The following is a 14,367-nucleotide window of genomic DNA, read 5'->3' on the forward strand; positions in this document are numbered from 1 at the left end:
TGTAGTTTGTGGAACTAGGAAACAGGAGCTTTCCAACTGGCTACATGCATAAGGGAACTCATGCATATGAAGGGATGAGATGAAATGCTTAAAATATTAGTTCTTCTTGAAGGATGTTTATTCACCGCAGAAACATAGGCTCCTTGCTCCACCTATTCACTGACCACGAGGTTCTGCTGATTTTAAGTATTACATTTCTCCAGCAACATTCCCCCCTTCCTCCCTTTAAGGATTTAAGACTTGTTAGGATTTGTTCACTGGGGCTTTTATTCACAGATTGTTCACCATGTACATAATTTCAGCACTTGTTTTCATTAGGGCACTTTTGCAATCACAGTCTAACCAGCCCTCTAAATTGAAATAGCCACATCAGTCAATTTTAATGGAACATTTTTTAAAAACCCTGACAGACAAGGACCATCAACTATATGCTTAGAAAGGGAATGCTTCTTCAGAGGACACCAAACCATTCTGTCCCCAAGAACCCTGTTCTGAAACCCCCAGCACAGTGACTTGCTGTGGACACAGAAATTCCTAAGATCTTCCAGAGTTTCCATTCCCAGAAGGTGCCCCCTTTTACTTCTGAATGGAGGAGAGTGGCAGATCTTCATATCCAGTGATCTGGGAGGGGTTCTGTTTGGATGGGAATGGGAAGCCAATGCAGAAAAGGCACATCAGAAGTCAACAGAGCATATTTTAAACTGCAGAGAGCTAAATGTGAACCCAGCAGATCAGCAATACACATCTTCTCCTTCAAAGGACTTAATGGTATGCTAATCACCACCCAAGCTTTATTTCCATCACCAGAGATTGGCTTAATTATGCAGGAGTTATGTTTGCAAGGCAATGGATTCCATTTGATTTGCTTCAAGCGAACAATAAAAGCAAAAAGAATCACCCAGCACTTTTAGCTTTTCATGCTGTCAAACAAATTAACACAACTATACTCAATACAAACAATTGCTTACCAAGAGGGCTGCAAAACAGAATCTAAGGGGAGTTGTACAGCACATGATAACAGAGTTTGGAGCCCTTCAAAGAAAATGTTTTGACAGGACGGCACAAAGGATTTTGATTGGCTGCTTATATGTTTTGTTCAACATTTTGTAGTTCCATTATTATTACACATATCAAAATACAGGGAATGGGAAACAAAAGTAGTCCAGGCATTTTCCAAACAAAAAACTATCAAACAGATCCTGCCCCCTTCAAACACTAAAGCCAGCAGGTAGAGTGTGCCTCCTCTACCTAAATGAGCACCCATAGAGTGCTCTTTCTGAACTGAGACATCATCAAATCCCACTAGGTTTCTTTTGCAACTCAGTTCCACCAGACAGCTCCAAAGCATTCCTCCTGTTTTGTATCTTCCTGTTTCTATAGCCAGTGAACCTGGGTGAGATCTTGTTTCTTATTACAGTAGTTTCATCATTTCTGAACGTCTGGACCTTTAGAAGAGGAAGAAAGGCTGCTATCATCATCATCATCATCATCTTTTCTAGCTGCTCATTATCAACACTTTTTAAAAAACCAAGCCCAGAACTTTCCACATTTTTCTTCTTTCTTCTAAGCCAAGTCTTCAGCTCATCATAATGATAGGCATCAGTAACCTGCTACTGCCAGGGTGGGCAGAAGGCAGTTGGTGGACCACTGGCTAATTTCTGATCAGAAGCAGATTGACTTTTATGGTAATGAGAGAAAGACAGTTTGGAGTCTTAACTTGGGCAAACCTTTGAAAGGGCCCTGCATGGTGCTCTAAACAAGATAAACAACTACACCAGATCTAGCTACATTCCAGCTGGAAGTATTCCATAAAGATCACTTAAGGAGACACAAAAGGAGACAAAGCTGTGATTCCAAGTATCTGCAGGGCAGACAGTACCAGCATAAGCCATAAGGCTGCAGCCTACAATTTTGAAAATATTGTTCCTTGAGATTTTTATCACTAAAAAGTTGTCAAAACATTGAAATAGTGGGGACCTTGGACAGACAATTCAGTGGTCAGTTGTTCATAGTTCATGGTTTATTCTGTTTTGCTTACCTGGGTTTTCTCCAGATATATCCCTAGTGAGTGGTGGTGGTGGTGGTGGTGATGGGAAGACTTTGCAAATCACATCTGATTGAAACAAAAGGAATAGCTAGTTGAACGTGTTTATCATTAGCAGAGGACAATGAACGTCATAAACCCATCCATGTACAGCTATTCGCACCTAGCCTGATCAAACACACTTCTCATTTAATTCAAGTTACAGATAGGTAGCCATGTTGGTCTGCCATAGTCAAAATAAAAAAAAATCCTTCCAGTAGCACCTTAAAGACCAACTAAGTTAGTTCTTGGTATGAGCTTTCGTGTGCATGCACACTTCTTCAGATACACTATAAAAATTTTTACATTTAATTCAAGTAAGTGTTACATTTATTCTATCATTATCAATATTCCATAATATTAGGAATGTATCTGCCTTGTTTGGTGTAACTCTAAAAGTAACTGTGCATGAAGTTTGGTGTAAGAGCCATGAGCACATTTCAAAGCTGCAGTACATCATGGAATTTTTGGAAGATACAGAAAAAGCAGGCATATTTGCTTCAGTATGAATAGCGGCAAATGCTTTTATAAAATTGTAGGTAGGTCTACAGTTTGCTACTAGTTTTGAAACAATTGCAACCCCCATTTAATAAGTTTCCTACCTGCTCTATCATCACACAGGATTCATGGTCTGAACTACATTTTATAAGGTGTTGGCAGCTTAATTTTGGAGAAGGTGAGGTGACATAGACTAGCATCTTGAAAATTATTAGTGATGTTTCAAACACTTACCATCAAGAGAGAACTCAGCAGCTGGGATTGTCCTTGTGAGAAAAGAGAATAATGGGTATCAATGGAAAGAAAAACATAAGAGGAAGCAGCAGATGAAAAGTCACACAAAGATGGGGAAACATCCTAGAAATCGTAACACTACACCCGCAATGCTTTCTGCACTTACCTGAGAGTAAGTCCCATTGAGTTAAATGAGATTGACTTCTGAGTAGAATGCATAGGATTTCACTGCACTTTGATTATAGCTTTTTACCATCTCGTTGCGTGTATCTTGTGAAAAGGGCATTCTGCTGACTTAATTCAGATTTGCCCACATGCAAAATGCAATTTTAAGACCCCTACAACACACATTATTCACCTCTTTGCTAAGCAAAGTTGCTCTAGACATATGTCCCATTGAATTCAACAGCATTGCAGCATCGACTTAAAACACAATGCAATTCAACAGAGGTGGTTCACACAAAGCCGTTGTCATTCTTGGTTGATGGGCTGGAGGGGTTGCACTCTCTGCATGAGCCCAGTGTCCATGTGGACAGAATAACATACATAAAGAAGCTTGCACGTGTATGTAGGCATGATGCACACTGTGTACACAGATCATGCAAATCCCATCTAAGCTGCATTTCTTAACTCCTTGCTCCTGGTGTAGATCTTCACTCAGCCCTTCTTCCCTGACAGGGAAGGGGACACCATTTTGCAGCTTGTCTCAGGTGCAAAAATGTCTTGGACTTGCTCGGCTAGTGTCTATTGAATGCTTAGCTTATTTCAACACTAAATAGAGTTACATGAATCGCAGGAATCCTGTCCCACTCTTGGTCTTTGTTTTTTTAAAAAAATATGTGGATTGCACTGTGTTTTGTGACCCTTCTTCATGTGTTTTATCAGGAAATAATCAACTAGGTTCTTCTTTTGTGAAGAAAGGTATGGGGAACCCATGACAGTCATCTGAAGTATTAATTCCTGTGCTGTTCATTTCCTAAACTGAAGCACAAATGAATGGAAAACCCAGTGCTGGATGTGAGGCACAGACTGAAAGACAAAAAGGGATTTACCTGCTCCACTGTGTTTGGCTAATGATTTTACCTATGAAGAGTAAGAAAACAGGACAAGACAGCTGATTCATGCAAAACCACTCTTGTAATCAGGAACTGTTTCTGCAAGACCCACTTCCAGGACAGATTTGGCATGATGAGGTTTCGGAAGCAAACCGCCTCAAGAGATCCCATAGGTGTGATTCAGCATGTCATTTGCGAAATTACATTCAGAACAAGGTAATGAATCATAACACCAGGAGATGATGCAAGCTCAAGGCAGGTAAGACTTGGATGTTCTCCTTGTTCTAAAGCAGGGGTAGCCAACATGGTGCCCTTGAGTTGTTCTTGGGTTACAATTTCCACCATCCCTGGTCACTGGCAGTGTGGGATGGGCAGATGGGAGCTGTACTGGCGTCACGTTGCCTACCTCTGCTTTAAGGAATCCAACAGCACACACAGTTAAGGGATGGATCAGTCTGTTTCTGGTCCATGATTTTGCATGTGTTCATTGACAAGTTTATTCTGAGTCATTTCTAAACTAATATGTGAATATGTTTTTTAAACTCCACTCTAAAGTTTGAATTTAAATGCATATTTAAACCCAGTACATAATTATTAGATACAGAGTTAAATAATTTAAATACATAATTAAATAGTATTTTGTCACAAAATGAGTATTTTATCTCAGTGAATGTATTTCTGTATGTATCTTATTCTGAAACAGGTGTCCTAAATGCATTTTGGTACATGTCTGAGCCAAGAACAGTACTGCAAAATCCAGAGAAGTGTGAAATCTGAAGCAGACATTTGAGTGAAGCTGTTTGCTTTTGGAGAGTTTGCCATAAGGTCCTGGAGAAAAAGTGAGGCTGACTCCTTTGAGAAGATAATTCTCTAGCACTCACCTATGTCTTAATATTTCCAGTTTGTGTGGTTAATAATAGCTAGGTTTAGTCCCATAAAGGTGGCGGCAGGAGTGTCTAATAGTCTCTGTCGCTTAGGAGTTAAATAGCTCCACACCAGCCCAGGATCTGACCCACATACCAGCAGACAGAACCTTCATATGCAGTCAGCTATGAGGATAAATGAACTGTCTAATAGGGATTCTGCATCACCAAATATTTGGAAGGGATGAAATATCCAAAAACAAACAAGGTAAAGAAAATCTGTCCCACGAGTCCCGTAGTTGTTATACTGCTGTGACCGATCATCAAAATCTTTTTAGATAGATTGTAAAGGTTATTTAACCTATATTATATTTTGTATCTTTGAGTAAGCAGATGAAATTAGACTATGCCCTATAATCAAGTCAATGAAAAATGTGCAGCATGGAAATAGGGTAATTCAAGTTGCTATATATAGCAGATGTGTATCTAGCAGGAGAATGTGCATACTGCTTGTGCACATATATCAAAGTGCATAATCTCTAGTTATTACTCACATATCAGCATATTCACTGTAATTTATATAGCTTACTTAACACTGCTGGGAGAGGTGTTCTTTGGTACGTTCACTTACCATGTACTACTTGCATCAGGGCGTCTAGGTTGGAGATATACATGGCTGTGTGACTTCTGACATCCTGAATGTCTGACTGATCCAGATGCACTGTCAGCACTTCCACACTGTCATTGCTGAAATTCTGTTTCTTAATCCTAGCATGTACAAGAGGTCATTCCACCAACCATGCAACCAAACAACCTACCAAACATCACCCCTGATTGTAATGTCTGTCACTCCTAAGGGCAAATACTAAGTTAACCTATGGATAGTGTACAGATAGAAGAGGTTGTGTATGTTGTTGCTTTTGAGTGAAATTCCAATGGTGCCCTTGCACTCACAGGAAGGGGTCTGTTTCGGCAGAGTTGTCCACTAGTGGAAGAAGTGGGGAGGAATTTTTTGCTGATTTCCCCTGTCAGGGGCCCTCTAATGCCAACCAGGATGGGGCAGAGATGACAGGGTGCGGAGATTGGGGGTAGGGAAAGCTCAAGCACTGACTTGGATGAGGCTTTTGCCCCATAGTTTCCAGACACCACAGAAAGGGAATGGGGACCGTCTGAGTCAGTCCCCGTTCCATCTTCTGAGCATGAGGTGTGGGTTAACTGGACTCATATACCCAACATGCTTGTCCAATTAATGCATGAAGGGGTTAATACCACAGAGTAAGCTGTCCTGCCAGGCTTAGTTATGTCATTTCCCTTACCTTGGGAGGAAATAGGTAATTGAGCCTATTGTCCCCCTCCCCTACATGAGAAGCTCAAAGTGTGAAGAGGCTTGAACTGGTTGCTCCAGTTCAACCGCACGGCTCTCACCAGCCAATCTTGAGTTCCTATACCAATAATCTAGGAACTAGATGCCACATATCATTAGCACAATTATCCAAAATGGTCCCGTTATTGCTACTGAAGAGGCAAAAGCACGTTCCTGAAGGTAGGGAAGCTAATACTTTCAGAAGATGTAGAAGGAAGAGAAAAGACTCCCATCATGCCAAGCTTCTCATTACCTGGCAATGAGTCCATTCAGTGGACCACCATATGAAACCACGTACATGTGGAGAGCAGCGTAGTCTATGTGACAGGCAAACGAAGGGGAATGTGTGATGTGCAACTTACCTCTCTTGGGCTAGCTGAAAATCCTACAGAAAGACAAAAAGAAAACAAGAAATTGTTTTTATTGCACGCAGAGAAAGGGGGGCATCCAGCAAATGAGACTTTGCTAACTTGAAGGGGAGAAAAAGCTGCTCACCTTGAGGAAGAGGCAAGCATCTGTTTTCTCTGTTAGTGCTTGTAGCTCCCGAAGGCCCTGGGCAGCCATGTCCCTCTTGTCTGCCACTTGCTTCTTCAGAGCCGCCATGTCAGCCAGCTGCTTTTTCTCATTGGACTGGATGTCACCTAGGATCTGCTTCTCCTTCTGATCTACCTGAGACTTGATCTCTTGGAAGATTCTGGAGAGCTGATCTGTCAACGTTTTCTTATTGTTCTAAGGAAAGAAAGATGACAACTTTTTATTACAGTTGAATTGTTGGACTTAGGGCATAAACCCGGGATGTCTTGAGCAATACTTCCCTATCTAGGCTAAAAAGGATTGTTAGCTCCGTGGTCACAGTCCCTCCCCTGTTCATAAAACTCCAGTAGGAAAAAAACATTATTTTAAAAGGTGTGGGGACTATATATGTCAGATAACATTTTTATAGTGAAAAATGACATATCGCTTCCGCAAAACAGGCCACCAAGCTATCAAGTTTATAGCTCTCAGCAACCTCCCAAGTATGTTGCCAGTCACTCTGAAAAGCACTGTGGGCATCAGCCCCTCAGAAGATCACACCAAAGTATTCTTGCCTCAGTTATCCTGTGGCTACCGCCACTGAGTAATGTGCAGGGCAAACTTATGCATATATATTCAACAGTAAGTCCCATATGAGTGTGCATAGGACTTCAGCTTGAATGTCAACAGAGCTTTTTAATTCTTAGATCCTAATACAACCTCCCCCAACCTGGTGTCATCAGCCTCAGCTAGCCTATCTCTCCTGTCTGGTGCTGCTGGGAGTTGTAGTTCAGTTGTAATGGTTTACCCACTGACACCTTGGCTGGGATCTCTTGCTTGTTCCCTGGCTTGACTTTGGCTTCCTTACCATTGGCTGCTCTTTTTCTCATGCCCTGCTGGTTTCCCAGCAACTGAAGCACATGCACCAAAGTAGTACCAGAAGCTCACATCTCACCAGTCTTCTGTTGTGGCAGAAAAGGTTGCCTGATATGCAGGGCTGTGCAGAGGCAGGGGGTAGCCCTTGTCCTGGGCCTTGGAGAGCTAAGCTGGCCAGGGCCCCCTGTCAGGGCCCAGCCACTGGCAGAGGAAGAGGAGTGCGGGGGGAGCGCACCGCCCCTGGCAGCGCGATCCTGGTGGGGTGCCATCATGGCTGCCCCCGCCTGTGCTGGGCACCACACCACCGCAGGCAGCGGGCCATGCCCCCAGGACACACACCAGCCCCCCTGCCCTCCGCCCCCCCAGTGCCAGAGCATGAAGCTCCGCCACTGCACCCAGCTGCTCTTCTGTTTGAGTTTTTAACTTTATTCTAACAAGACTCCCACCCCGGGTCTCAGGCAAGCTCTGTGTGGGTCTGTGATATGAAGTGCTGCCTTGGAAGCCCCCTAGTGTCTGTTAGTGACCACACACTCTTAACCTGGGAGAGCCCATGTTTTCGGGTACTTGTCCCTGGTAAACTACTGTCTTTATTTTGTCCCCAACTTGGCTGTTAGGTAGATTTTAGGGATGCCTTAAACAAAAACTGAAAGTGCACATACACATGCACTAGAGTTGCCATTTTTTTAAAAACCCAGTCCTTCCTCTCAGGCTAAGTATCTGAAGAGGGTGTAGAAACACATGCCTGTCCAGACAGTAAATAGAGCACTAACTAAATCTCTGTCCATGTGTGATAGATAGATAGATAGATAGATAGATAGATAGATAGATAGATGATAGATATAGATACTGTAGATGTTCAAGTAATAAACCTTCGGGTGAAAAGAGTCACTGGCCAAAAGTGCTGCATAGTTAAAATGAAAAGATTGGGGAGCTGGATGGAGAAGCATATTGGAGACACGTTCATTATTTTCCACCTGGGACCTGAGAGTGGTGCATGGCATCATGAAGTTACAGCACAAACCTTTATCTGATCCTCACTTTTCTGAAGCTGTAGGAGTGTCTTCTTTGTGGCAGTTTTGTATTCCTGCATTGATTTCATAATCCGTGAGAGAATTGCCTGATTAAGAGAAAATCAGAAGGGAAATCACAGAACTGTACATTTCAATAAGTTTATTTGGTAGATTAATCAACTATAGCAGAGGTTCCAATACCGATCCTTGGGGGACTCTGCTTTCTACTTTTTCCATTTGGAGAACTGTTCATTTATTCCTATTCTTTGCTTCTTCCAACTTAACCAATTCCTGATCCACAAGAGGACTTCTCCTCTTAGTTCTTGACTACTAAGCTTACTCAGGAGTCTTTGGTGACATACTTCGTCAAACATTTTTAGAAAGTCCAGGTATGCTATGTCAACCAGATCACCTCTGTCTATATGCTTGCTGACACTCTTGTTGACACCCTCATGGGTTTGTGAGACAGGATTTTCCCTTGTAGAAGCCTTGCTAGCTCTGCTTCATGATCCAAGGGACATATTTCTGTTTTGAAGACCAGCAATTTCACATTTGAGTTCCTTGAGAACTCTCAGGTGGCTGCCATGCATCCTGGCCAGGATGTTTGTGGTTGCAGTTTGAGAATGGAATGCACATTGACTTGGAAATAACCCTCATTGAACTCTATTTGTATGTTTGGGCTGCCATGATGGTGAATTTCTGCTTTATTTGTCTTTTCAAATAATATGTTGGGTCTTCTTCCCAAGTAGCTAGACTCCTAATGATTTAAAGCACAATCAAGTATGCAATCAAGTACACAGAAGTGTTCCAAGGCTCTTCTGTCCCCATATCCTGGTCAAAGTCCCACTAGCCTCAGCAGAACTTTTATTTTTTATGTAATTTTGTAATTTTTTGTGTAATTTATCTCCTGCCCTTCCTCCTGAAGGAGCCTAGGGTGGCAAACAACAAGCAAACAGCAAACTTGTTCTTCTAGAAGCAGGCTGCAGGTTCTTACAGAAAGCCAAAAATTAAAAGCAATGGCATTAGTTACCACTAACTTTTTTGCAAAATTGTCCTCTAATCTAGCAGGGGTTGTTGATAAGATGGGAAGGGCTGCTAACACACAGTGGAGTGTTTGTTAATCTTGGCTGGCATATTGCCATGCTCAGAGGGGGAGAAAAAGTCAATGATCAATGCCAGGAACTGTAATGCACAAACACATTGTCAAGCACGGAAATGAAGATACCTGCAGAAAGTGCTGAGGCTAAGCAAGGTCTATAGGCAGTCTCCACTGTTGGTTTGGTGTCATTTCTCAGTTCAATGGGACAGTCTTTGGTTGACAACAAACTTGACATGAGCCAACAGTGTGACGTGGCAGCTAAAAAAGCCAATGCAATTCTGGGCTGCATCAATAGAAGTATAGCATCTAGATCAAGGGAAGTAATAGTGGCACTGTATTCTGCTCTGGTCAGACCTCACCTGGAGTACTGTGTCCAGTTCTGGGCACCACAGTTCAAGAAGGACACTGACAAACTGGAACGTGTCCAGAGGAGGGCAACCAAAATGGTCAAAGGCCTGGAAACGATGGCTTATGAGGAACGGCTAAGGGAGCTGGGCATGTTTAGCCTGGAGAAGAGGAGGTTAAGGGGTGATATGATAGCACTAAGGATAAAAACTTGTTTGAACAAACAATTGGAGTTGGAATACAATAAGGGGAGGCGTGGGGAAGTCATGAAAAGAAGTTATTGAAAATGAGACTTAAAAGGTGGAACCTTTTTTGTTGTCTTTTGTGTTTTCTTTTGTTTTTCTGTTTTGTTTTTTGTAACCTTTTGAAATTTTAATAAAGATTATTTTTTTAAAAAAGGGGTGATATGATAGCCATGTTCAAATATATAAAAGGATGTCACATAGAGGAGGGAGAAAGGTTGTTTTCTGCTGCTCCAGAGAAGCGGACACGGAGCAATGGATCCAAACTACAAGAAAGAAGATTCCACCTAAACATTAGGAAGAACTTCCTGACAGTAAGAGCTGTTCGACAGTGGAATTTGCTGCCAAGGAGTGTGGTGGAGTCTCCTACTTTGGAGGTCTTTAAGCAGAGGCTTGACAACCATATGTCAGGAGTGCTCTGATGGTGTTTCCTGCTTGGCAGGGGGTTGGACTCGATGGCCCTTGTGGTCTATTCCAACTCTATGATTCTATGATTCTATGACCTGGGTGAAAAGCGCATGCTCTACCACAGTGAGCTACAGCGCTTCCCCTGACTACATATTTGTATAAATACATGCCTCACCATCAGAAAAACACCCCACAAGTATAATTTGCTACTCCTTAGTTATCAGGCTTTGAATGCTACTTGATGCTTGATGTTTTTTGCTTCGTTTTCTCCCCCCACTTCCACATTCTGACACCCGTTTCTATTTAAAACATCTCTCTCTGTTACATTTAATTGGAGGACCTATTTGGAACGCTCCATGCCTGGTTGAAGCCCCTTACCATCTGCTTGTCGTACTCGTCCTTCAGGGCGACGACGCTGTGGCTGCTGTGGGAGCCAGTGGTGGAGCAGGCCTTGCAAACACACGCCAAGTCGTCTTGACAGAAGCATTCCAGCAGCATGGCATGCTCTGGGCATTTCTCCTCCTCCTGGGCTCCAGCGGTCCCAAGAGCCACCAAGGCATGGTTCTTCTGGGTGGCCTTCGAATTGTGTTTCCTCAGGTGGTCCCGGCACAGGGACGCCTCACAGGTCAGACACTTCTTCTCCGCTGAGTGAGGTTTCCCTAGGCAGAAATCGCAGGGAATCATGATTCTCTTTCCTTTGAGCTTCCAAGGAGGCTTTTCCTTCTGAGGAGGCAGCGAGGAACTGGCAGCGCTCTGTTGACAACCTGGCATGAACCTTGAACAGAGGGTAGGAGGTGCTGGCTTTGGACTCCTGCACTGTGTTCGGTATGCCCTGGGCAGAGTCCTAAGAGAACCCTTGCAGCCCCAGCTCAGGGACACAGGACGGCCATGTATGCCGTGTGTCACCATGCTCCAGCAGGTGGTTGTTTCAAATTCCATTGCTGTCTCTCTCTGCCATGCATCCAAAATCCATGCAGACTAGCTAAGCTACAGTTCAATGAAAGGAAACTTGCAGGATTTTTATTTTTATTAAAAACAAAACATTTCCAGGCATTTGGCACAATAGACTCAGCTCTTCCAATGAAGATGTCTACTATTTTATTTATTTGGTGGGTTTTTTAAAAAAAATTAAAGATTTATACTCTGCTTTTTGTGGAACTTCCTCCACAAGTGACTTACAATCTCCAAGAAAACCAACTTAAATGCAATAGAAAATAAAAGAAAGCATAAGGCACTCAAGCCATAAGGCAGCATACAAAAAAAAAGCAGGAAACCTTGCATCTAAGACCCTTCATTAAAATCAAAGTGAAGAGGTAGATTTTAAAGGATCCAGTTTTCTCTTTGTGTGGTGCTACAGAGTAGAGAATCCTATGCATGTTTTGAAAAATAATACTTTGTGCGGGCACCTATGGTCCTTTTATCAAGATAGGAGTATCAGAACCTCATTTTTGACCAAATATTATTAATTATAATTGTATTGCATTGTACTGTGGCCCTCCCTGCACTGTAAGATCCTGAGGTGTGTTACAGCATCTATCTATCTATCTATCTATCTATCTATCTATCTATCTATCTATCTATCTGCTTGTTAAATTTGTATCCCACTTTTCCAATAGCATGCTCAAAGGCAGATCACAAAATAAAAGTGACTAAAGTGACTAAATTGTTATACAAAGCAGAAAATTGAGGGTTGGCACTTCGTGACGTCAAGTGCTTACAGCCAGACATGGCAAAACAGAGTAGTCCTTGGGCCCTCCCTCTGTGTGAAGTAAAGTGTAGAAGACTGCCTCTACCTTTGGATCATTGCCCAGGCTGCTTTCCTGGATGCCCTTATTTTAATGTGTCTGCCCATATAGAGTAAGGCGAAACCAGCCACCCTCATCTGAATGCTAATAACCTTGTCCCAGAAATCCTGATTAGGAAGCATCATGCCTAGCAGAGCCTGTGGGAGCTTCACCCAGAGACTGCAGAGGTCTGCACACCTGTAAAATATGAGAAGTGCATATGCAATCCCCATACTGCATACTGCATTTGTTTTGCTCTGTTTTTTAAAAAAACCATACACTATATGAGAGAGCAGAGGTTCCCAAACCGTGGTCTGTGAGCTTCATTCAGGTAGTCCATAGTATGTCTGTAAAAATACAATTGAAAATACAATTGAAAATCATACAGTGCTTGCAATAAGCTTCCTGAACTGGGGTGGGTGGGAAATAGAAAGGCAATCCATTTCCCCCCTTTCTGACTCCTTCTCTTTAGTAACTACATGCTGGCAAAACAGATCCCTTCCTTTCAGGCTTTACTTCCTCCCTGCTTCTCCCAATTCAAGCTTGTTTTGAGTATGAGCTAGCGGGTGGTAGTGTTCACTTCCTGGCTCCATCTTGTCTGCATGCAAAACCTATACAGTACTTAGAATGGCTTTGTTTGCCACGGTTAATAATCAGCAGCCTTAATGGGCTATTCCTTTCTGCACATCGCTGCAATATATTTGCCAGACTCCAAGGATTTGTGCAGGGGCACCCTGCTGTACAAGCAAGAGTCCTTATGCTGGCTTCTGCTAGCACACCAAAGTATTTTATTCTGAACCTTAATGCCCAGAGAGCAGAGGGGTCTGAAATGACGGATTTATGCACATGAACGGCATTTCCCAAAACATCTCTCACAATCGCAGATAAGGGCAGGGACCAGAACACAAAGAGAGTCCTGGTAAATAGGGACACTTGCAAGATACAATTTCGCACATTTGAATGATTATATCATTTCCTTTCTACCCAATGTTACTTACTCACCTGGGGGTCTCTTTAAGCTTTCTGCTACATTTTCCTTTTCCTTTCTGCTCAAACACTTTTATTCTGCAAATAACAATTGGCTCTTTCTTCCCATGCCCACACACCTCCAAAGTACTCTTTCGTCCTGTTAGCAGAATAATAAACACACCAAGTTCCAAGGCTGCGTCGAGAAAGTGCTCTGAGGGTTGTGTGCGTACATTGACAATCCCATCCCCCTGGGGCTCTGTGGCATGACTGAAGCATAATTGCAATGCTTGCACTTTTGCAGTGGAATGAAACCTGACTCTGGGCTCATCTACACTTACCTTTGCTCTGCATTTTTGGACACAGGTCCTGGCTTTCCAAGTCCATGTCCAAGCGCTCCCCGCCCCGCAGCACTTTCCCCACAAAAACCTGAAAACAATTACAGTGGTGCCCCGCAAGACGAAATTAATTCGTTCCGCAATTTTTGCTGTCTAGCGAATTTTTCTTCTTGCGAAGCACGGTTTAAACGGTTTAACAAAGTCGCAAGACGTTTTCGTCTTGCGAAGCAAGCCCATAGGGGAATTCGTCTTGCGAGGCAAATCGCGAATGAAAAAACCTTTCGTCTAGCGAGTTTTTTGTCTTGCGAGGCGTTCGTCTTGCGGGGCACCACTGTAATCAGAAAACCCAAACTGCTGAATTATGGCTGGGTCAGGCAGCAGCAATGACCCTGAGGTGGTAGGAGGAGGATGAAACAACTGGAGATGGAGCAGTTGTCTTGGCACTTTTGAATTCAAATGAGCTATGTTTGGTGTCTGTTGCTTTCCTCATTAATGATAAGTTTTTTAAACACCTGGTCCTGCCACTTGTGTTACTTGGGAGATCAGTTAATACTTGGGGGTCAAGGGAAAGATCCCCAAACAGCATTATGGGGATCCAAGGGTTGCATGCTGCATCCATTGCCCCTTTTGTCACAGAGTGTTATCTTTGCCAATGAAGCATGTGAATAATGTAAAATCATCCTAATAATA

The 14,367-nt window shown here is 42.9% G+C and overlaps 1 protein-coding gene across 2 annotated transcripts; it reads right to left on the reverse strand.

The window, feature by feature from the left end:
• Positions 1-249: 249 nt before the first annotated feature.
• On the reverse strand, positions 250-11,623 carry LOC310696686 (tripartite motif-containing protein 29-like). 2 transcript variants are annotated; one of them, XM_083482485.1, is made up of 9 exons: positions 10,968-11,612; positions 8,507-8,602; positions 6,592-6,825; positions 6,459-6,481; positions 5,365-5,501; positions 3,868-3,898; positions 2,816-2,847; positions 2,039-2,113; positions 250-1,445 (listed from the first exon to the last, which is right to left on the reverse strand). In XM_083482485.1, the coding sequence occupies exons 1-9, from the start codon at positions 11,526-11,528 to the stop codon at positions 1,426-1,428; spliced, it is 1,209 nt and encodes a 402-aa protein (XP_083338611.1). In that variant the 5' UTR covers positions 11,529-11,612; the 3' UTR covers positions 250-1,425. The 2 variants fall into 2 exon arrangements, 1 of the variants encoding a protein (XP_083338611.1); XR_014520685.1 differs by lacking the exon at positions 3,868-3,898 and having other exon boundaries at positions 10,968-11,623.
• Positions 11,624-14,367: the final 2,744 nt, after the last annotated feature.

This window comes from Podarcis liolepis, assembly GCF_965112155.1.
Source record: "Podarcis liolepis genome assembly, chromosome: 2".
Classification (NCBI taxonomy): domain Eukaryota; kingdom Metazoa; phylum Chordata; class Lepidosauria; order Squamata; family Lacertidae; genus Podarcis; species Podarcis liolepis.